The sequence below is a fragment of the Mesoplodon bidens genome (genome assembly GCF_964165515.1).
Source record: "Mesoplodon bidens genome assembly, chromosome: 2".
Classification (NCBI taxonomy): Eukaryota; Metazoa; Chordata; class Mammalia; order Artiodactyla; family Ziphiidae; genus Mesoplodon; species Mesoplodon bidens.
Window position 1 is genome coordinate 128,889,197 of NC_138177.1, and position 22,790 is coordinate 128,911,986.

Genomic DNA, 22,790 nt, shown 5'->3' on the forward strand with positions numbered 1-22,790 from the left:
TTTTGCTGTATGCGGGTCTCTCACTGTTGTGGCCTCTCCCGTTGCGGAGCACAGGCTCCGGACGCGCAGGCCCAACAGCCATGGCTCACGGGCCCAACCGCTCCGCGGCATGTGGGATCTTCCCAGACTGGGGCACGAACCCGTGTCCCCTGCATCGGCAGGCGGACTCTCAACCACTGCGCCACCAGGGAAGCCCCGGGTCTTGTTTTTATATGCATTCAGCCGGTCTGTGTCTTTTGTTTGGGCATTTATTCCATTTACATTCAAGGTTATTATTGATATGTATGTTCCTATTACCATTTTCTTAATTGTTTTGTTTTGGGTTTGTTTTTGTGTTCATTTTTCTTTTCTTGTGTTTCCCGCCAATGAAGTTTCTCTAGCATTTGTTGTAAAGCTGATTTGGTGGTGCTGAATTCTCTTAGCTTTCAATTGTCTGAAAAGCTTTTAATTTCTCTGTCATATCTGAATGAGATCCTTGCTGGATAGAGTAATCTTGGTTGTAGGTTTTTCTCTTTCATCACTTTAAGTATATCCTGCCACTCCCTTCTGGCCTTCAGAGTTTCTGCTGAAAAATCAGCTGATAATCTTATTGGGATTCCTTTGTATGTTATTTTTTGTTTTTCCCTTGCTGCTTTTAATATTTCTTGTGTGTGTTTAATTTTTGTTAGTTTGATTAATATGTGTCTTGGTGTGTTTCTCCTAGGGTTTATCCTGTATGGGACTCTGCACTCCTGGACTTGGGTGACTGTTTCCTTTCCCATGTTAGGGAAGTTTTCCACTATAATGTCTTCAAATATTTTCTCAGTCCCTTTCTTTTTCTCTTCTTCTGGGACCTGTATAGTTGGAATGTTGGTGTGTTTAGTGTTGTCCCAGAGGTCTCTAAGATTATCTTCAATTCTTTTCGTTCTCTTTTCTTTATTCTGCTCCTCTGCAGTTATTTCCACCATTTTGTCTTCCAGCTCACTTATTCGTTCTTCTGCCTCAGTTATTCTGTTATTGATTCCCACTAGTGTATTTTTCATTTCAGTTACTCTGTTGTTCATCTCTGTTTGTTTGTTCTTTAGTTCTTCTAGATCTTTGTTAAACATTTCTTGTATTTTCTCAATCTGTGCCTCCATTTTTTCCCCGAGATTCTGGATCATCTTTACTATCATTACTCTGAATTCTTTTTCAGGTAGAGTGCCTATTTCCTCTTCAAGTTTTTGGTCTTGTAGGTTTTTACCTAGCTGCTTCATCTGTTACATATTTTTCTGCCATTTCTTTTTTTTTTTTTTATGAGTAGGATTGTGTTCCTGTCTTACTGGTTGTTTGGCCTGAGGCTTCCAACTCTGGAGTTTGTAGGCTGTTTGGTAGAACTGGGTGTTGGTGCTGAGATTAGGATCTCTGTGAGACCTCACTCCAATGAATATTCCCTAGGGTCTGAGGTTCTCTGTTAGTCCAGTGGCTTAGACTCAGAGCTCCCGCTGTAGGAGCTTTGGCTCAACCCCCGGCTCGTGAACCAAGGTCCGGTTCCCTTGGGGGTTCCTCCCATCTCCTTGGGTGTCAGGGTTCCCCACCAGTGGCCAGCAGGTGCCCTAGTTGTAGGGAGACACTAACTCGAGGCAAGGAATTTTAAAAAGCTATTGTACCCAGAATAGCCAACACAATATTGAAGGAGAAGAACAAAGTTGGAGGACTGGAATTACCTGTCTTCAAGAATTACCATAAAGGTACAGTAGTTAAGACAGTGTGGTACTGGTGAAAGAATAGACACACAGATCAATGAAACAGAACATAAAGCCCAGAATAGATACATGTAAGTATAGCCAACTGATCTTTGACCAAGGAGGAAAGGCAATACAATGGGAAAAAAAGATAGTGTTTTCAACAAATGGTACTGGAACAACTGAATATTTATGGGGAAAATAAAGAATGTAGATACAGATCTTATACTTTTCACAAAAATTAACTCAAAATGGATCACAAACCTCAATGTAAGATGCAGAACTATAAAACTCATAGAGGACAACACAGGAGAAAATCTAGAGGATGTTGGATATGATGATGACTTTTTAGATTTAATATCAAAGGCATGATCTATTGAAAGGAATAATTGATAAGCCTGACTTCATTACAATTAAAAAGTTATACCATATTGATACAGTATGACTCAGAAATTTCACTCCTGGATATATAGCCAAAAAAACCAAAAGCAATAATTCTAAAAGGTACATGTACCCCAATGTTCATAGCAGCATTATTTACAATTGCCAAGATATGGAACCAACCTAAGTGTCCATCAACAGATAAACGGATAAAGAAAATATGGTATATATATATATATATATATATATATATATATATATATATATATATATATATACACACAATGGAATACTACTCAGCCAAAAATAAAAATGAAAATTTGCCATTTGCAGCAAAATGGATGGATTTGTAGGGCATTATGCTAAGTGAAATAAGTCAGACAGAGAAAGACATATACCGTGTATCACTTATATGTGGAATCTAAAAATACAAAAAACTAGTGAATATAACAAAAGAAGAAGCAAACTTACAGATATAGAGAACAAATTAGTGGCTACCAGTGAGGAGAGGGAAGGTAGGAGGGGCCATGTAGGGGATTAAGAGATACAAACTATTAGGTATAGAATAAGCTTCAAGAATATATTGTACAACACATGGAATATAGCCAATTTTTATAATTACTGTAAATGGAGTATAATCTTTAAAAATTATGACTCACTATATTGTACACTTTTAACTTATATAATATTGTACAACTATACTTCAATAAAAAATAATTTAAAAAAAACAAAAAAACTTATGCCCTATGAAAGGTATTGTCAGCAGAATGAGAAGTCAAGTCACAGACTGGAGAAAATATTTGCAAAAGACATATCTGGTAAAGGACTCATCCAATATATACAAATATCTCTTAAAACTCAACAATAAGGAAACAAACAACATAATTTTTAAAAATGGGCAGAAGACCTAACAGATACCTCACCAAAGAGCTATACAGAGGGCAAATAAGCATGTAAGAAGATACTTAACATTATATATTAAGGAACTTCCAATTAAAACATCAATGGGATACCACCACAAAACTATTGAATAGCTAAAATCCAAAACATTGATACTACCAAATGCTAGCAAAGATGTGGAGCAACAAGTATTCTCATTCAGTGTTGGTGGGAATGCACAATGGTTCATCCACTTTGGAAGATAGTTTGGCAGTTTCTTACAAAACTAAACATGCTGTAACCATTCGGTCTATAACTGCACTCCTTTGTATTTACCCAAAGCAGTTGAATAATTATATCTACACAGAAATCTGCATGCAGATGTTTATAGCAGCTTTATTCATAATAGCCAAAACTTGAAGACAAACAAGGTGTTCTTCAGTAGGTGAATGGATGAATAAATTGCAGTATATCCAGACAATAGAATATTATTCAGCACTAAAAAGAAATTAGTTATCGAGCCATGAACATGGAGAAAACCTAAATGCGTGTTACTAAGTGAAAGAAGCCAACCTGAAAATGCTACATACTCTGATTACAACTGTATGACATTCTGGAAAGGGAAAAAGTTTGGAGACAGTAAAAAAATTAGGCATTTCCAGGGATTAGAGGGTTGGGAGAAATGAATAAGCAGAGCACATAAGATTTTTAGAGTGATGAAACTATTCTGCATGATACCTAATGGTGGGTACATGTCATTGTACACTCATCCAAACCTGTAGAATGTACAACACCAAGAGTGAATCCTAATGTAAACTATGGACTTTGGGGGATAATGATTTGTCAGTATGGGTTCACTGATTGTAACAAATGTACTAGTGGTGCAGGATGTTGATCTGGAAGAGGCTATGCATATATTTGTGTGTGAGTATTTGGGAACTCTGCACTTTGAGTCCAATTTTGCTGTGAACCTAAAACTACTCTAAAAAATAAAGTTTATTAAAGAAAAAGCTATAAAAATATGCTTAAGGATTCAAAGAAAATAAGAATACAATGAGAAAAGTAATGAAAGCTACATATAGGACCAAATAGAACTTCTAGAGCTGAAATACATAATACATGAAAAATTTACTGTTTGGGTTTAACAGAATACTAAAAACTGAAGAAGATCAGTGAACTCAAAGACAAGCAAGAAGAACATTCCAAACTGGAGTATGGAGATAAACAAGGCCAAAAAAAAAAAAAAAAAAGCCTCAGTGACCTGTGTCACAAGATCATGTGATTTAATATGCATGTAATTGGAATTGTAGTACTAGAATAAAGAGGAGGAAAAGCAGAAAAATATTTGAAGAAAGAGTAGCTAGAAATTTTCCATACTTGAAAAAAATCTTTAAACCAACAATTATAAGGAGCTCAATGAAACCCAAGCAAGATAAACACAATGAAAACCACATTGAGGAACATTATAAGTAATATGTCAAAAAAAGAATGTTAAAAATTGCCAGAAAAAACACGTTACACTTAGGGAAGGAAGCTAATAATGCCCTTATTTCTTAACAGAAGCCAGAAGACAATGCAATGACATTTTTACTGTGCTAAAAAATTCTATATCTAGAGAAAATATCCTTCAAAAATCAAGGTGAAATAAAAACATGTTCAGACAAACAAAAGCTGAGAGAATTCATTGCTAGCAAACCAGCACTGTAAAAAATGTTAAAGGAAGTTCTTCAGCCTGATGGAAAATAGTAATAGAAACCAGAATCTAAACAAAGAAATGGAGAATGCTAGAATTTGAAAATGTGAGTAAAAGTAAGAGATATTTCTCGCCATTTTAAATTTCTTTAAAGATAATTGACAATATAATTCTATATTTTATATGGCAAAGCAAAGGACCTAGAATAACCAAGTCAATTTTGAAACAGAAGAATAAAGTTGAAGGACTTACCCCACCAGATTACAAGTGACTATAAAGCTACAGTAATCAAGGCAGTGTGGTATTTGTCTAAGGATAGACATATAGATGATTGAAACAGAGTAGTGAGTCCAGAAATAAACACAGACCTATATGGTCAATTGATTTTTAACAAACATGCCAAGGTGATTCAATAGAGAAAGGCTGATCTTTTAAAAATGGTGCTGAAACCACATCTTCTTTATCCATTCATCCGATGATGGACACTTAAGTAGAAGATGTGGCACATATATACAATGGAATATTACTCAGCCATAAAAAAACGAAACTGAGCTATTTGTAATGAGGTGGATAGACCTAGAGTCTGTCATACAGAGTGAAGTAAGTCAGAAAGAGAAAGACAAATACCGTATGCTAACACATATATATGGAATTAAAAAAAAATGTCATGAAGAACCTAGGGGTAAAACAGGAATAAAGACACAGACCTACTTGAGAATGGACTTGAGGATATGGGGAGGGGGAAGGGTAAGCTGTGACAAAGCGAAAGAGAGGCATGGACATATATACACTACCAAACGTAAGGTAGATAGATAGTGGGAAGCAGCCGCAGAGCACAGGGAGATCAGCTCGGTGCTTTGTGACTGCCTGGAGGGGTGGGATGGGGAGGGTGGGAGGGAGGGAGATGCATGAGGGAAGGGATGTGGGAACAGATGTATATGTATGACTGATTCACTTTGTTATAAAGCAGAAACTAATAAAAAATTATATATATATATAGAAAAAAAATGGTGCTGAAACAATTGGATATCCATATGGGCAGAAAAATGAACATCAACCCTCACCTCATATCATATGTATAAATTAACTCAGAATGGGCCATAGATTTAAATGTAAAAATTAAAACTATAAAGTTCTAGAAGAAGGTAAAAGAAAAATTATTTGTGCTCTTAGCGTAAGAAAAGATACTTAATACACAAAAATCCCAAGGCATAAAGGAAAAAAACTAATAAGACTTTTGCAATAGTTAAAACACCTGCTCTTTGAATAACACTGTTAGGAAAAAAATGCAAGGCAACAGACTAGAAAAATATGTTTGCAATACATACATCTGACTAAAGACTTAAGTTTTGAATATGTAATGGACATTTACAGCCCAATAAAAAGAAGATAAACAGCCTAATGAAAAAATAGACAAAAGATTGTAAAGCAATTACACTCTAATAAAGATGTTTAAAAAATTAGACAAAAGGTTTGAACAGGAACTTCACCCAACAAATAGACACCTGAAAATGTACTAAACATGGTCATCAAGGAAATGCAAGTTAAAATCAATACACTAGCCAGAATGGCTAAAATTAAAAAGACTGACAAAACCAAGTGTTAGCAAAATCATGGAGCAGCTTGGGTTTTTCATATATTGCTGTGTGAGTATAAAATTGTACAACCCAGAAGTCTGCTAGGAAGTTTCTTAAAATGTTAAACACAGATCCATCCAATGACCCAATAATCCTTTTCCTGGATATTTACCCAAGAGAAAAAAATATGTCCACAAAAAAGACTTATATAAGAATGCTCATTACAGCTTTATTCATAGTAACCCCAAACTGGAAAAAGCCCAGGTATCCATCAGTAGGTCAATGCTTAAACAAATGCTGGAGCACTACTCAACAATAAAAATGAGTGCACTACTTATATACATAATAACCTTGATGGATTTCAAAAACATTGTTAAGTGAAAGAATTCAGACACAAAAGAATGCATACCAATGGGCCCATTTTCATGATATGCTATAACCGACAAAACTACTCCAGGGTTTTAGCAATTAAACCAGTGCCTGCCTATGGTAGATTAGGTTTGACTGGAAAGTAGCATGAGGAAACTTTTTCAGTTGATGGATATATTCTGCATCTTAATTGGATTGTTGGTTACATCAGTGTGTCTATTTATCAAAACTCATCAAACTGTACAGCTAAAACCTATGCATGTCAATGATTGTAATTTTTTTCACAATTAAAAAATGCTGTGGTATTTATATTATCTGGGATTCATTTAAAGAGTGATATACCACTGTTATTTTTTAACAGCTTTATTGAAGTATAAGTGACAATAAACTGCCAATGCTTAAGGCATACAATTCAAAAGCTTTGATATATCACCACAATCAATGAATATATACAATTATATATGATGATATATATGTATATCTCAAATGTTTTTTTCATGTCTTTTATAATCCTTTCTTCTTGTTCCTCTTTGCCCCTCTCTTATCCTTAAGAAGCCACTGATTTGCTTTATATCCTTATGTAGATTAGTAGTTTGCATTTTCTAGAATTTTATATAAATGTTCATTATGTACTCTTTTTTATCTAGCTTCTTTTCCTCAGCAAAATTATTAAAATCAAAATTATTATTTCAGATTCACTCATGTTGTTGCATGTATCAATTTTTCACTCTTTTTTATTACTGACTAGTATTACATTGTATGAATATCCTATACCATGTTTATCCTTTCACCTGTTGATTGATATTTGTTTCTAGTCTGGGGCCATTACAAATAAAGTTGGTAAAAATATTGTTATACAAGTCTTTGTATGGGCATTTGCATTCATTTTTCTTGGGTCAGTACCTAGGAGTGGAATGGGTGGATCACATGTGAGATACAAATTTAACTTTCTTCTTTTCTCATATATGCTTTCTAAGCAGTGCTTTAGCTGAATCTCATAAGATTTGATATTTTGTATTTTCAGTTCATTAAAATATATTTTAAAATTTCTCTTGAGACTTCGTTGACCCATGTGTTGTTATAAATGTGTTAATATACAAATATTTTGGAATTTTCTAGGTATCTTTCTCTTATTTCTAATTTAATTCCATTGTGGTCTAAAGTCATTTTATGGTCCATCTTAAAGAATGTGCTCTGGCACTTGAGAAGAACATATATTCTGGTGTTTTTGAATAGAATGTTCTATAAATGTTGGTTAGGTCAAGTTGGTTGATAGTGATGTTCAGGTCATCTGATTTTCTGCCTACTTGTTCTACCAGTTATTGAGAGAGGAGCGTTGAAATCTCCAATTATGATTGTGTATTTTTCAGAGCTATTTTTTCAGAGCTATTGGTTTTGATTGTTTATTTGTTTCATGTATTTTGAAGTTGTTAGGTACATACACATTTTGGTTTGTTATAATTCTTAGAGAATCAATTGCTGAGTTTGCTAATTTATACAGGCAGAGATCTGAGGAATATAAGTGGAAATGGGTATTAAGGGTATAGGATAATGATGGAAGGAATGTAAAGTCAGATCAGGTCAAAGTTAATATGGTTCCGCTGAGCGGAGATTCTGGGTACAGTGTTGTAGTTTAAGGATTAGAGATGGCTTTAAGAATTTGTTTTTTGGTTGGCTGATAGTGGACCAAAATGTGGCCTTTACTAAGTGGAGCTGAAGTGTCAGAACTGTCTTGGTATACTCTAAAGAAAAGTATCCAAAGGCGTAGGGACGTTCTAACGTTAGAGCGGACTTATCATGATGATCTGCCTGGTCACTCCAGGAGGGTCCAGATAACATACCTTTCACCACAACTGTGAGAAATAAACTTGTGAGGGCGAGCCCCGACATCCTTGAAGAGCTCTGTGGTCACTCTTCTGTAGGTCAGAAGTTATAGTGAGAGCTGCTGCCTCTGAACTGGGGCCTTAAATACAATAAGGGTAATTGGATCCTGAGGGTGAGAGGGCTAAAGGGCAGCATTTAATCGCCAGAGGAAATGTAGGCGTGGTTACCACAATGGGGACAAGGCAGTAATGAGAATAGTCTGACTTGCAGAGACCCAGGGCACTAGCTAGTTGATTATGATGTCCTTAGAAGAGAAATTGGCAGGTGGTGTATTAGTTTGCTAGGACTGCCATAAGAAAATACCACAAACTGAGTGGCTTAAACAACAGAAATTTACTTCCTCACAGTTCTGGGGGCAGGAAGTCCAAGATCCAGGTGCCAGCAGCATTGGTTTCCTCTGAGGCCTCTCTCCTTGGCTTGCAGATGGCCACCCTCTTGCTGCCTCTTTACACGGTCTTTTCTCTGTGTGTGTGCATCCCTTGTCTCTCTTGGTGTGTCTAAATTTCCTCTTCTTATAAGGATACCAATCATATTGGATTGGGACCCACACTAATAGCCTAATTTTACCTTAATCACTTCTTTAAAGCCCTTGTCTCAAAATACTATTACATTCTGAGGTACTACATTCTTAGGGCTTCAATATATGAATTTTGGGGAGAAATGATTCAGCCCATAACAGACAGTCTTCTTGTAAATTCTTAATCTGTGTAAGCAGTAGAGTTCTAGGTCAAGTGTTTCTAACTTGAAACACTAAAAAACAAAGTCACAGCCCCTTAACCTATTCCTATTCTTGAGTCAGTTTATAGAACCAGAAGTTCTTGAATGAAGGGGAGACTGGGTCCCTTTGAGAATGTATCATGCTACACTGCCAAGAATGTATACTGTTAATATTTATCCCAGCTTTCCCCATAGGGATCTATAGCCTTTTACTAGGGTGACTGTGCATTGTGGGTAAGGAAATAATCAGAAATTTCAGGGATTACTGAACAGTGGCTCTGAGTTCACGCTAGCTCTGGGAGACCCAAAACATCATTGGGGTCTACAAGTCAGAGTAAGGACATGTAAAAGTCAGGTGATCTACAGAATTTTAGATCAGGTTCATCTCACAGTGGGTCCACTGAATCATCCTGTGGTTATTTCCCCGTTCCAGAATGTATACTTGAAACAGAAATATTCAGAAACTGGCAGAATCCCCACATGTTTCTTGACCTGTGGAGTGAGGGCTAATATGGGAGGAAAAGGTGAAGTGGAAGCCACTAGATCTGCCTATACCTATGAAAATAGCACATCATAGCAATACCACCTTTCTGGAGGGATTTCAGAAATTAATGCTACCACCAAGGACTTGAAATATGCAGGAATGTTGACTCTCACCATTCAACTCATCTGTTTAGCTTACATAGAAAACACACGGATCCTAGAGAAAAGCAGTGGATTATTGTAAACTTAACCATGTGGTGACTCCAATTGCAGCTGTTGTTTCAGATAGGGTTTCACTGCCCGAGCAAATTAACACATCTCATGGTACCTAGTGTGTAGCTATTGATACAACAAATGTTTTTATTTTCCCTCAATACCTGTCGGTAAAACCACCAGAAGCTATTTGCTTTCAGCTGGTCAGGTCAGCAGTACACCTTCACGGTTCTGCTTCATGTCGTAATTTAGTCTGCAGGGAGCTTTCCCTTCAGCAAGACATCACACTGGTCCATTACATTGATGATATTGTGCTGATTGGACCTAGTGAACAGGAAGTAGACTTAGCTGGTAAGACATTTGCATGTCAGAGGGTGAGAAATAAATCTGACAAAATTTCAGGGGCCTTCCACCTCAGTGAAATTTCCAAGCGTCCAGTGGCATGGAATATGTCAAGATATACCTTCTAAGGTGAAGGATGCATTGTTGCATCTGGTTCCCCTTCAACCAAAAATAGAAGAGACACAATGCCTAGTGGACCTCTTTGCATTTTAGAGGCAACATATTCCTCATTTGGATGAGTCCTCTGGTCCATTTACTGAGTGGTCTGAAAAGCCAATAGATTTGAGTGGGGCCTAGAATGACAGAAGGTTCTGCAACAGGCTCTGGCAGCTATTCAGGGTACCCAGTCCCTTGGGCCATATGACCCAGCAGATCTAATGATGGCTGAAGTGTCAGTGGTAGATAGAGTTGCTCTTTGGGGACTTTGGTAGATTCCTGTAGGTATAGAGCACAATGATCTTCTTTTAATTTGACTTAATTTTAGAACCAGAACCTGAAGACTTTTTAGTAGGTGAAAAACTTGAAGAGGTAGAAGAAGAGGATAAGAAGGAAGAGGAAGAAGAAATAGAAATAGGTTCAGAACAATCAACAATACCAGCCAATTTGGAACGACTTTGGTCCTTTTCCTGTGACTTAACCAAAGGCCTTAATGTGAGCAGCCTTGCCTGGAATAAAACAAATCCAGTAAGTTATCAAACATTTTAGTAATTCTGTCTCTAGAATTTAAGGGCACTTGTCAAGTACTAATGAAAACTTTTTTTTCTCAGCTATTAGGCAAGGGATTTAAATGGACATAACCCCTAGTTTTAAAATTCCTCTAAAAACAAGTTCATGTTTTTAAAAGGGGAAAATGCAAACAGTTACAAAATGATGTTTTTCTCCTTTAATATGAAAATGTCACCGTTTTTATTTTAGGAGATGTACTTGGGACGTGGCATTCTCTGAATCCATATGAGATATTAAGTGAACAAGAAGATAATATATATTTATTTAGTTAACATGGTACCAAACTCATGTGCCCAAATTTGTATTCTCTTTAAAGTAATCATATTTGGAAGTATATACTTAATCCAGTGACCCTGAACAGGTGCAAAATAATTTTGAGATTCCTTAAAATACAGTTACTACTAATAGCAGTAAATACTTAAACAGCACCTACTATGTACCAGGCACTATTGTAAATGTTTTACTTGTATTATCACAACTCTGCTATTTTCCTCATTATGTTGATGAGGAAACTGAAGCAAAGAAAGGATAAATAACTTGCCCAAAGTTATATAACCAGTAAGTGAAACAATTCAAACCCAGACATCTGGCTCCAGAGTTCTTGCTTTTAACTACTGCACTGCTAAGAATCATCCTGAGGAAAATTAGATGAATCATCAAGCGGGAGAATGGTATGTTTGCTTGTCAAAAAGAGATGATTATAGAGTAATGAGACTTATTTTTTCCTGAGGTTTATAAACTCGTTCTGAAGACATGATTCTCCACTAGTAATTTCAAAAATCTTTTGTGTAATGGCAATACCTTTGGAATAAATATTTGGTGTATTTTTAAAACGGTCAAAACTAATTTGTTTAAACTGTCTTGTATTATCCATGTTTTAAGAATTAGCCTTACTATTTTATTGCTACACCTTATAAGGTACTGTGCGCAAACATGATAGTTGTTATGGCTATTAAATGGGTGAATGGAGTCAAAAGGTACAAACTTCCAGTTATAAAATAAGTCATGCTGTAATGTACAGCATGGTGACTATAGTTAATAATACTGCATTGCATATTTGAAAGTTGCTAAGACAGTAGATCTTAAAAGTTCTCATCACAAGAAAAAAATTCTGTAACTATGTATAGTGATGCATATTAACTAGACTTTTTGTGGTGATCATTTCACAATATATACAAATATTGAATCATTATGTTATACACATGAAACTAATATAATATATGTCAATTATACCTCAATAAAAAAATTAATGCTAAAATAACCTAAAAAATCATTTTTGTTGAAACCTAAATTACACAATTCTTAAATTATGTATATTATTTTTGAATAAAATAGAATACTTTTAGTATGGATTTGTCTTTATAAAACTATTTGGGAACATCTTGTAGATAAGTGAAATTTAATAAATCAATAATAACCATGTAATAAGGACAGGTGAATCATTTTAAGAAACTGGATATACTAGCATTTAAACATTATTATTGCTATAGAGAATAAGATTAATTTTGAATGAAGCTAAAAAATATATGACAGATGCCATCTATCATATTTATTAATTCATTCTACAAATATTTATTGAGCATTAACTATGTGCCAGGAACTCTGTTAAAGTGCTGGAGATACAGTAGTAATTTAGTCACACATAGACACTGACCATATAATACTTTCCTATGTGCTTTAATAAAGAAAATAAATAATTCTGTGGGAACATATAAGAGAGGCTTGTGAATGCTTCTTAGAAGAAGTGATGCCTATGCTGAGTCTAGAAGAGATGAATAGGAGTTTGTCAATGTCAAGATAAAAAAGGTAGTGGTGAAGAGTATTTTAAGACAGAGGGAATTGTGGAGACACGATGTTGGCTTGAAGGTAGGGTGGTGGCAGGACTGTGTTTGTAATATTTCTGATTACAGAGAAGAGGCAGGGTTTGGTCGATCATTAAACTTTTGTCCATACATACTTATAGAGTTGATCTTGAACAACAAGGGAGTTGGGATGCCAACCCCCCATGCAAATGAAAATCCAAGTATAACTTTTGACTCTCCCAAAACTTAACTACTAATGCCTATAGTAGTTGACTGGAAGCCTTGCCAATAACATAGTCAATTAACACATATCTTGTGTGTTATATGTATTATATACTGTATTCTTACAATAAAGTAAACTAGAGAAAAGAAAATGTTATTAAGGAAATCATCAGAGAAAATACATTTATAGTACTCTATTTATCAATACCATTAAGCTTATGTCATCTGTTTAACAGATGAATACTCTGTCAGTACCTGCATCAATACTGTCTTATATGATACAAAACACTGTTGATGTTACATGTATTACTAACATCAGACATCAAAAATGAAAATATCATGTGAAAAATAAATTCATATTTATTTACAGGTATAATGATTTATGCATTGATAATGAAGAAGCAGCAACATGATTGCTTTATGGTAGCCTAGTGTAATTGATATGATTGCTTCAGGATAGCTTAGCCTATAAACTGAGTGAATTATTATAAAGTTTTTATGACATACAGTATTACAGTCATATTCATAATACAGTATTGGAAACACTGTTACATTAAAAAAAAACCTACTTACCTGTGATGATAGGCTGATATGCAGTTTCTCCAATTATGAGAGAGAGGCATACTGTTATGGTAATATAGTTCTTTGAAAGCAAAGCTATAAAACAGTAAGAAAACTCACATATTATTAATTTTATATTGAATATCACTTATGCCTATATAAGGATAGACTACTATCTACATATATTTTATGCATTCATGACAAATCTTCTTAATTTTTTTGATATTTCTAGGTTATGCAGTTTGTGAAATTTTCAAATTATCTCAAATCTCTAAAAAATTTTCAATGTATTTATTTAAAAGAATCCACATATAAGTGGACCTGCACAGTTCAAACCTGTGTTGTTCAAGGGTCATCTGTATAAGCACTTCTGGAAATGACCTGATGTATTAATCAGCTCGAGCTGCCATAAGAAAATACAATAGACTGGATGGCTTATACAACAGAAATTTATTTCTTACAGTTCTGGAGGCTGGGAAGCCCAGGATAAAGGTGCCAGATGAATTTGGTTCCTGCGGAAGGCTTTCTTCCTGGCTTGGCTGTATCCTTGCATGGTGGAGAGAAAGAGCTCTTGTGTCTCTTCCTCTTTTTGTAAGGAACCCAATCCTATCAGATTAGGACCCCACCCTTATGATTTCATTTAACCTTAATTATCTCCTAAGTGCCCTATTTCCAAATATAATCGCATGTTATTAGGTGTTAGGACTTCAGCATATCACTTTTAGGGGAGGAGGCACAATTCAGTCCATGGCACCTCCCTTTAAAAATAAATGTCTTTTATTTTAAATTTGAAATTATTAGGTCATTATTAAAAACCCATAAGACACTATAATGCAATAATACAATTTTTGAAGATTATCTCAATATGTAAAATAGCTTGTCAGCAATTGGTTTTTTTGAGTGTTTATTCTTCAGCCTAAAAATGTGATTATTTTTACTATTATTTTGCTTATGAAGATGGAAATGTAGAGTGAAAATAATTGGTATATTGGTATTTTTTAACCTCAATTGAAATGTCATCACTATTTTAACACAGTTCATTAATATGCATCTTTATACATTTGCTGATATTTTTATGCTGTCTTCTCTTATTTTTAATTTTTCTGTTTTTTAGGACCTTTTGGCTGTTGGCTATGGGCACTTTGGATTTAAGGAGCAAAAAAGAGGATTGGCTTGCTGCTGGTCAATAAAGAATCCCATGGTAACTAAAACAGGAATAAGACCTATTTTTATTTAATTAAATGTTCACATAATTCTCATAAAGTAGTTAGTTTTATGTGATCATTAAACAAACTCAAGAAAGTTTTACCAAGCAAGACTTTACTTTCTTTGGTTTAACTCTATAACAATAAAACAATTAAAATTTGTTCTTACACTCTATAGGATAAGATAAATTCATTTAATAAATATTTATTGAACATCTACTATATGCTGTGAGATATGATGATCTAGGGCTGAACCATTATTGTTTATCACTGCCTGTTATAAAGAAGAATATATTTGCAAGTAAAAATTCTTTAAAAATTAAGTTTCATTTACTACTGGTTTGTTTCTCAATATATAAATAACTCCTTATCACTTTATAAAATATATTTCTGCTATCCTCAATAGATAGAAAATAGATTAATATAATTCTCTTACTGCCATGAATTTTTCAAAGAGAATGAACAAGAATCAGTTATGTTTTTTGTTAAACAGCCCTAGTCAACCTGTTACTTTACAGCTTTAGTTTTTGGTTTTTTTTTGTGTGTGTGTGTGTGTGTGGTACGCGGGCCTCTCACTGTTGTGGCCTCTCCCGTTGTGGAGCACAGGCTCTGGACGCGCAGGCTCAGCGGCCATGGCTCACGGGCCCAGCCGCTCCGCGGCATGTGGGATCTTCCTGGACTGGGGCACGAACCCGTGTCCCCTGCATCGGCAGGCTGACTCTCAACCACTGTGCCACCAGGGAAGCCCTACAGCTTTAGTTTTAAGTCACAACTGAAATGTAAAGTGGAAAACTTAGAAAAGAATCAGAAAAGCATATAAAAATGATTAGAGTTGTTATAAATAATCCCCCATCTGTTAGGAAGCTGGGTGTATATAGCCTAAAAGAAAGGAAGAAGCAATTTTAAACGTGTGGAAGGGTTGACGTAGGATTCATCATCAGCAGGTTATCTTCTTTTCCATGTAGGTTGTTAGAAACCAGAAAGGAGTTGGATTAGGCATTAAAACAAAACAAAACAATAAAACTCTTGACAGAGTTGTAGAAAAGAGTAACTTAGAGAGTTTTGGAGCTTCCTCTGTCCTTGTTTAGAATGATTAGTTAATACAAGCATCTGAAACAGATACAGGAGGATAGGAATATATGCAGGATAATTTATTTGGTGTCCATTATTTGTATCTTTAAGACGGTGACTTGTGATGATCATACAAATCCTGCTGGAGGATTACCCAAAATGATAATTACTGTAGAAACTACGTGCTGTATTTCTTAAAACTACTGAGCTCTGAGGATTCATCAAAATAAAGGAAATGGCCAATTGAAGTTTTATTCTCATGTATACAGGAAGTTAGGAAGAAATGAGTAACTGAATGCAGACTAACTCTCCTCATATCCCCACTGCCACCAGCCTAGTCTTCAGCCACAATCATACCCACCTTACTGTGGTCTACAAAACCAAGGTTAAAATGTAATATAATTTTTTTTTTAAATTCAGTGGCCAGAACGTACTTATCAGAGTCCATATGGCGTTACTGCTGTGGATTTTTCTATTGGAGCACCTAACCTTTTGGCAGTTGGCTATCACAATGGCACTATTGCAATTTATAATGTACAGAGCAACAGTAACATTCCAGTTCTGGATAGTAGGTGAGAATCCCAAGAATTAGATAAGCATAAAACATGTGCTTTTTTTAGGGAGAAGGAAAAAATTAATGTTATTTACTTTTGAGTGAATGTTTATATTGTTATTGAGAGTAATACCATTATTTTTCAAGCATTTAATAATTCCTCATAATGTCTCTCCAGCTGAAATGCTCTGCTCTAATATCTCCTTATCATCCTCTCTGCCTCTTCACCAACAAACTTCCTTTGGCTTGACGGTTTATTCTTTTCAAAAATTTTAAATATCTCCAGGTTTATTGAGGTATAATTGACAAATAAAAATTGTATATATTTAGATTGTATGACATAATTTTTAAAGGCATACAGTGTGGTGATTTAGTATATGTATACATTGTGAAATGATTACCACAGTCAAATTAATTAACACAACCATAACCTCACATAATTACCATTTTATATGTGAGTGGTGAGGACACTTATGATCTACTTTCTTAGCAAATTTCAAGTATGCAATATAGTATTATTAACTGTAATCACCATGCTGTACATTAGATTTCCAGAACTTATTCACCTTATAAATGAAAGTTGTATCCTTTATTGATTCCGTGTCACCTCTTCCAGGAAACCTGCCCATTCTTTTCTTTTGTGCCTCTGATACATGCCTTTATTGTGCTTTGTATAAATTATTTACATATATATCTCCCTGAGGAGGCTGTAAGCTCTGAGGGCAAGGATTATGTCTTCCTTACCTTTGTATCCTCAGTATGTCACATAATATCAGGCATATAACAGGATTATAGTAAGTGTTTGGTTAAGAATGAATGAATGAGACATATTGAGAAAATAAAATGTTAAAGATATTGAAAGATACCTTAGGTTTTTATAATAAACCAGATACCAGTGGAGCAAAATGAGGCGGTATATTTATATTAGTGTTTGAATAAACTTCACAATAACTGGAAATAGGCATTAAAGCAGGTGTTCTTTAGCTTAATTTTGAAACTATTTACATAGTTTTGTAAGCGTGAGCCTTTGTGCTTGTTTCTGGGAAGAGGGTCCATAACTTTTACCAAATAATCAAAGATATATAGACTTTAAAAAATTCAGAAATACTGATTTGGAGAGTTTGCATAAAAAATCAAGGGAGTCAGTACTAGGAACAAAGCAACCCATTAATCTGATAGGAAAGAAGCCAGTAATCTGAGAAGTGACTATAATTCATCATAAGACTTCTAAATCTCAGCCCTAGAGAGAATCAAGCCAGTGGGCAATCCTGAGACATAGGAAGAAAGGTGAGGTAACTATTTACTTGAATAAGACTTAAATGACTTATTCATTTAAGCTATGAAAAATATCCTTATAAAGATGGAGATAATTATATTCAATGTGTCTAAAATAAATTAAATTTACACAACTAGGAAAAAGTAAATGAATAGAGTAAGAGAAGTAGATTCTAAAAAGAAAGAAAATGTTTGCTTTTGTATCCCTTATATGATAGCTAATATAACTAAAGGCAATAAAATTTTCCTTTTGTAAGAAATGAGAAAAACACCAGTGAATATTAGCAAGGTGATTTTTTTTCCTGCTTTTCAAAATATTTAAAGTAAAAGTACAGTTTTGAACAGTAAAAGCATCATTCCATGAGTAGGTCATGATGCTCTAGGGAGCTGTCCTTATCACTTATACTCCAAGTCGCTTATACTCCAAGAATTTTAAAATTATTATAACTATTTTATATTTCATGCTTTTCCCTGTTTTAGCGAATCACCTCAAAAACATTTGGGACCTGTATGGCAACTACAGTGGATAGAACAAGATCGAGGGACAGCAGCTGATGACAAAAGAGAAGTACTAGTTTCTATATCAGCAGATGGAAGGATCTCCAAATGGGTTATACGGAAAGGACTGTACTGTCATGGTAAAAATAAATAAATACACACACAAACACCAAATTATCTTTTTCTTGTTATGTGCTGAATTAAAAATTCCTAGTGAGCTATGTATAAGAGGTGACAAATTTAGGTTTGGCTAAATAAGAAAAAAAACTGGGCTTGGTCATTGTTTTTCTAAGCATCTAGCTCTGGTATTTGCTAATTTTAACCTAATGACCTGCAAAGGATGGCAGAAATCATATTATTTGCAGAAGGGACATATTATATCTACATTATTATTTCCTGTGGTAAATAACATATGTATTTTTTCTTTAAATAAAGATTTGATGCGTTTGAAGAGAACTACTGCTAGCAGCAGCAAAAAGGGAGGGGAAAAAGGAAAGAAAGGTGAAGCTTTGATATCTCGACAGGCTCCTGGAATGTGTTTTGCGTTTCACCCCAAGGTAAATTATTTCAATCTGTTATTTACTATTGCATATAACAACTGCTGATAATTGAAGTGTATTAAGATATAAATCAAGACAAAATGTCAACATGTTAATAAATATTGTGCCTTGTAAATAAAAAAATAACACACATAGGTATCATAGGTGTCAGCGTAAGGTAGAATGGCACATTCCAGTTGGCTGTCCTTTTTCTGCTTTCTGGAGGAAAGGTCTGTATTTCTGAGCAACTGTGGAACTATCTTTACAGCTCCATGTTTAACTTGAATGCCCCTCCTTGCCCCTCTTTGGTGCTCTGCTGCTCTATCATACTTACAGAAACCAAATCCACTATATAGTCCTCCATATCTCAATGTGAGTGGTGACTCATGATTCTGGGGATCAGGAAGACCACTTAAGATCATGTTTATCAAGACCAAAGTCAAGTCAGAGCACTCTTAGTAAAGTTCTACTTTTCTAATTCTTTTTATCCAGAGGTCCTTTGGAATCAGAAATTCAGCCACTATGACAGACTTGCAAAAAAACATATCCTATATATTTTCTGTGATATGTAATATGATTACCTCTTTAGTGACACCATCATCCACCTACTTATGCAAGCCAAAACTTGAGCTCTTACTCTATTCTACCCTATTACCCAAATGATATTTAAGTAAGATTGTCCCACTCCTTCTAGTCCAAGCCTACTACTGCTAATGTGGTTCAGGCCTTTATTACATTTCACTTTTACTACTGCAGTCATATTCTAACTGCCTTCATTCTCAAATTCCTGTAATCTACTTTTCACCTTGACTCCAGAGCAGTGGTTCTCAATGTGGGCAGGGAGGGGAGTAGTTTCCCGTCAGGGACATTTCACAATGTCTTGAGATATTTTTGGTTGTTGCAGCTGTGGGAGGTGGGATGTGGGGAGGAATGCTATTGGCATCTAGTAGGCAGAGGTCTGGGATGCCACTAAATACACTACAATGCACAAGACAACCACTGTCCTTCTCTGACCCAAACAAAGAACTAGCTGGCCTAAAACATCAGTAGTGCTCCTTTGATTTCTTATTTGATTGATGGGTTATTTAGAAGCATGTAATTTAGTTTCCAAATATTTGGGGCTTTTCCAAGGATATTGCTGTTGATTTCTAATTCAATCCTATCATGATCAAAGAACAAACTTTTTATAAATGGAACCTTTTTGAATTTATTGAAATTTGTTTTAAAGCCCAGAATGTGATTTTTACTTGTAAATGTTCCCTATGCACTTGAGAAAAGTGTATATTCTGCTACTGTTGGGTGGAATGTTCTGTGGATGTCAATCAGTTTAAGTGGGTTGATGGTGTTGTTCAAATTTACTATATCCTTGCTGATTTTCTGCCGATTTCTTCCATCAGTCATTGAGAGAAAGAGATTGAAGTCTCTGACAATAATTGTGAATTTTTCTTTTTTTCCTTGAAATTCTATCAGTTTTTGCTTTATGTATCTTGAAGCTTTGTTTTAAGTGCATAAGTGTTTAGGATTGTCATGTTCTCTTGATTAATCAACTCCCTTATCATTATAAAATGGCCTTATTTATAACTGGTAACATTCTTTTTTCTGAAATCTATTTAGTCTGATATTAATGTAGCTACTCCAGCTTTCTTTTAACTAGTATTAGCATGGTTTATCATTTCCCATCCTTTACATTTAACCTATTTGTGTCTTTATATTTGGTATGTTCCTTTTAGGCAGCATATAATTGTCTTGCTTTTTCATCCAATCTTACAATCTCAGCCTTTTAATTGTGATGTTTACACCACTTAATTTATTTATTTACTTTAAAAATTTTTTTAATGTCTTTATTGGAGTATAATTGCTTTACAATGGTGTGTTACTTTCTGCTTTATAATAAAGTGAACCAGTTATACATATACAGATATCCCCATATCTCTTCCATCTTTCATCTCCCTCCCTCCCACCCTCCCTATCCCACCCCTCTAGGTGGTCACAAAGCACCCAGCTGATCTCATTATGCTATGCGGCTGCTTCCCACTAGCTGTCTATTTTACATCTGGTAGTGTATATATGTCCATGTCACTCTCTCACTTTGTCCCAGCTTACCCTTCCACCTCGCCATATCCTCAAGTCCATTCTCTAGTAGGTCTGCATCTTTATTCCCATCTTGCCTCTAGGTTCTTCATGACCTTTCTTTTTCTTTTTTTTAGATTCCATATATATGTGTTAGCATATGGCATTTGTTTTCCTCTTTCTGACTTACTTCACTCTATAAGACAGACTCTAGGTTCATCCACCTCACTACAAATAACTCAGTTTCATTTCTTTTTTATGACTGAGTAATATTCCATTGTATATATGTGCCACATCTTCTTTATCCATTCATCTGTTGATGGACAATTAGGTTGCTTCCATGTCCTACCTATTGTAAATAGAGCTGAAATGAATATTGTGGTACATGACTCTTTTTAAATTATGGTTTTCTCAGGGTATATGCCCAGTAGTGGGATTGCTGGGTCATATGGTAGTTCTCTTTTTAGTTTTTTAAGGAACCTCCATACTGTTCTCCATAGTGGCTGTATCAATTTACATTCCCACCAACAGTGCAAGAGGGTTCCCTTTTCTCTACACCCTCTCCAGCATTTATTGTTTGTAGATTTTTTGATGATGGCCATTCTGACCGGTGTGAGATGATATCTCATAGTAGTTTTGCTTTGCATTTCTATAATGATTAATGATGTTGAGCATTCTTTCATGTCTTTGTTGGCAATCTGTATATCTTCTTTGGAGAAATGTCTATTTAGGTCTTCTGCCCATCTTTGGATTGGGTTGTTTGTTTTTTTGATCCTGAGCTGCATGAGCTGCTCATAAATTTGGAGATTAATCCTTTGTCCGTTGCTTCATTTGCAAATATTTTCTCTCATTCTGAGGGTTGTCTTTTGGTCTTGTTTATGGTTCCCTTTGCTGTGCAAAAACTTTTAAGTTTCATTAGGTCCCATTTGTTGATTTTTGTTTTTATTTCCATTTCTCTAGGAGGTGGGTCCAAAAGGATCTTGCTGTGATTTATGTCATAGAGTGTTCTGCCTATGTTTTCCTGATAGTATCTGGCCTTAAATTTAGGTCTTTAATCCATTTTGAGTTTATTTTTGTGTATGGTGTTAGGGAGTGTTCTAATTTCATTCTTTTACATGTAGCTCTCCAGTTTTCCCAGGATCACTTATTGAAGAGGCTGTCTTTTACCACTGTATATTCTTGCCTCCTTTATCAAAAATAAGGTGAACATAGGTGCAGGGGTTTATCTCTGGGGTCTCTATCCTTTTCCATTGATCTTTATTTCTGTTTTTGTGCCAGTACCATACTGTCTTGATTACTGTAGCTTTGTAGTATAGTCTGAAGTCAGGGAGCCTGATTCCTCCAGCTCCGTTTTTCTTTCTCAAGATTGCTTTGGCCATTCGGGGTCTTTTGTGTTTCTATACAAATTGTGAAATTTTCTGTTCTAGTTCTATGAAAAATGCCATTGGTAGTTTTATAGGGATTGCATTGAATCTGTAGATTGCTTTGGGTAGTATAGTCATTTTCACAATGTTGATTCTTCCAATCCAGGAACATGGTATATCTCTCCATCTATTTGTATCTTCTTTAATTTCTTTCATCAGTGTGTTATAATTGTCTGCATAGAGGTCTTTTGTCTCCTTAGGTAGGTTTATTCCTAGATATTTTACTCTTTGTGTTGCAATGGTAAGTGGAAGTGTTTTCCTAATTTCACTTTCAGATTTTTCATCATTAGTGTATAGGAATGCAAGAGATTTCTGTGCATTAATTTTGTATCCTGCTACTTAACCAAATTCATTGATTAGCTCTAGTAGTTTTCTGGTAGCATGTTTAGGATTCTGTATGTATAGTATCATGTCATCTGCAAACAGTGACTGCTTTACTTCTTCTTTTCCAATTTGGATTCCTTTTATTTCTTTTCTTTCTCTGATTGCTGTGGCTAAAACTTCCAAACCTATGTTGAATGATAGTGGTGACAGTGGGCAACCTTGTCTTGTTCCTGATCCTAGTGGAAATCGTTTCAGTTTTTCACCATTGAGGATGATGTT

The 22,790-nt window shown here is 35.1% G+C and overlaps 1 protein-coding gene across 1 annotated transcript in view; it reads left to right on the top strand.

The window, feature by feature from the left end:
- The window catches only part of DNAI4 (dynein axonemal intermediate chain 4), a gene marked incomplete at its 5' end in the record, with an annotated part of 130,478 nt that overhangs the window by 91,732 nt on the left and 15,956 nt on the right, over positions 1-22,790 (top strand). Inside the window, 5 exon segments of the mRNA XM_081223865.1 lie at positions 10,726-10,925; positions 14,667-14,753; positions 16,249-16,400; positions 18,137-18,294; positions 18,590-18,711. Coding sequence (XP_081079991.1) covers positions 10,726-10,925; positions 14,667-14,753; positions 16,249-16,400; positions 18,137-18,294; positions 18,590-18,711 — 719 coding nt within the window.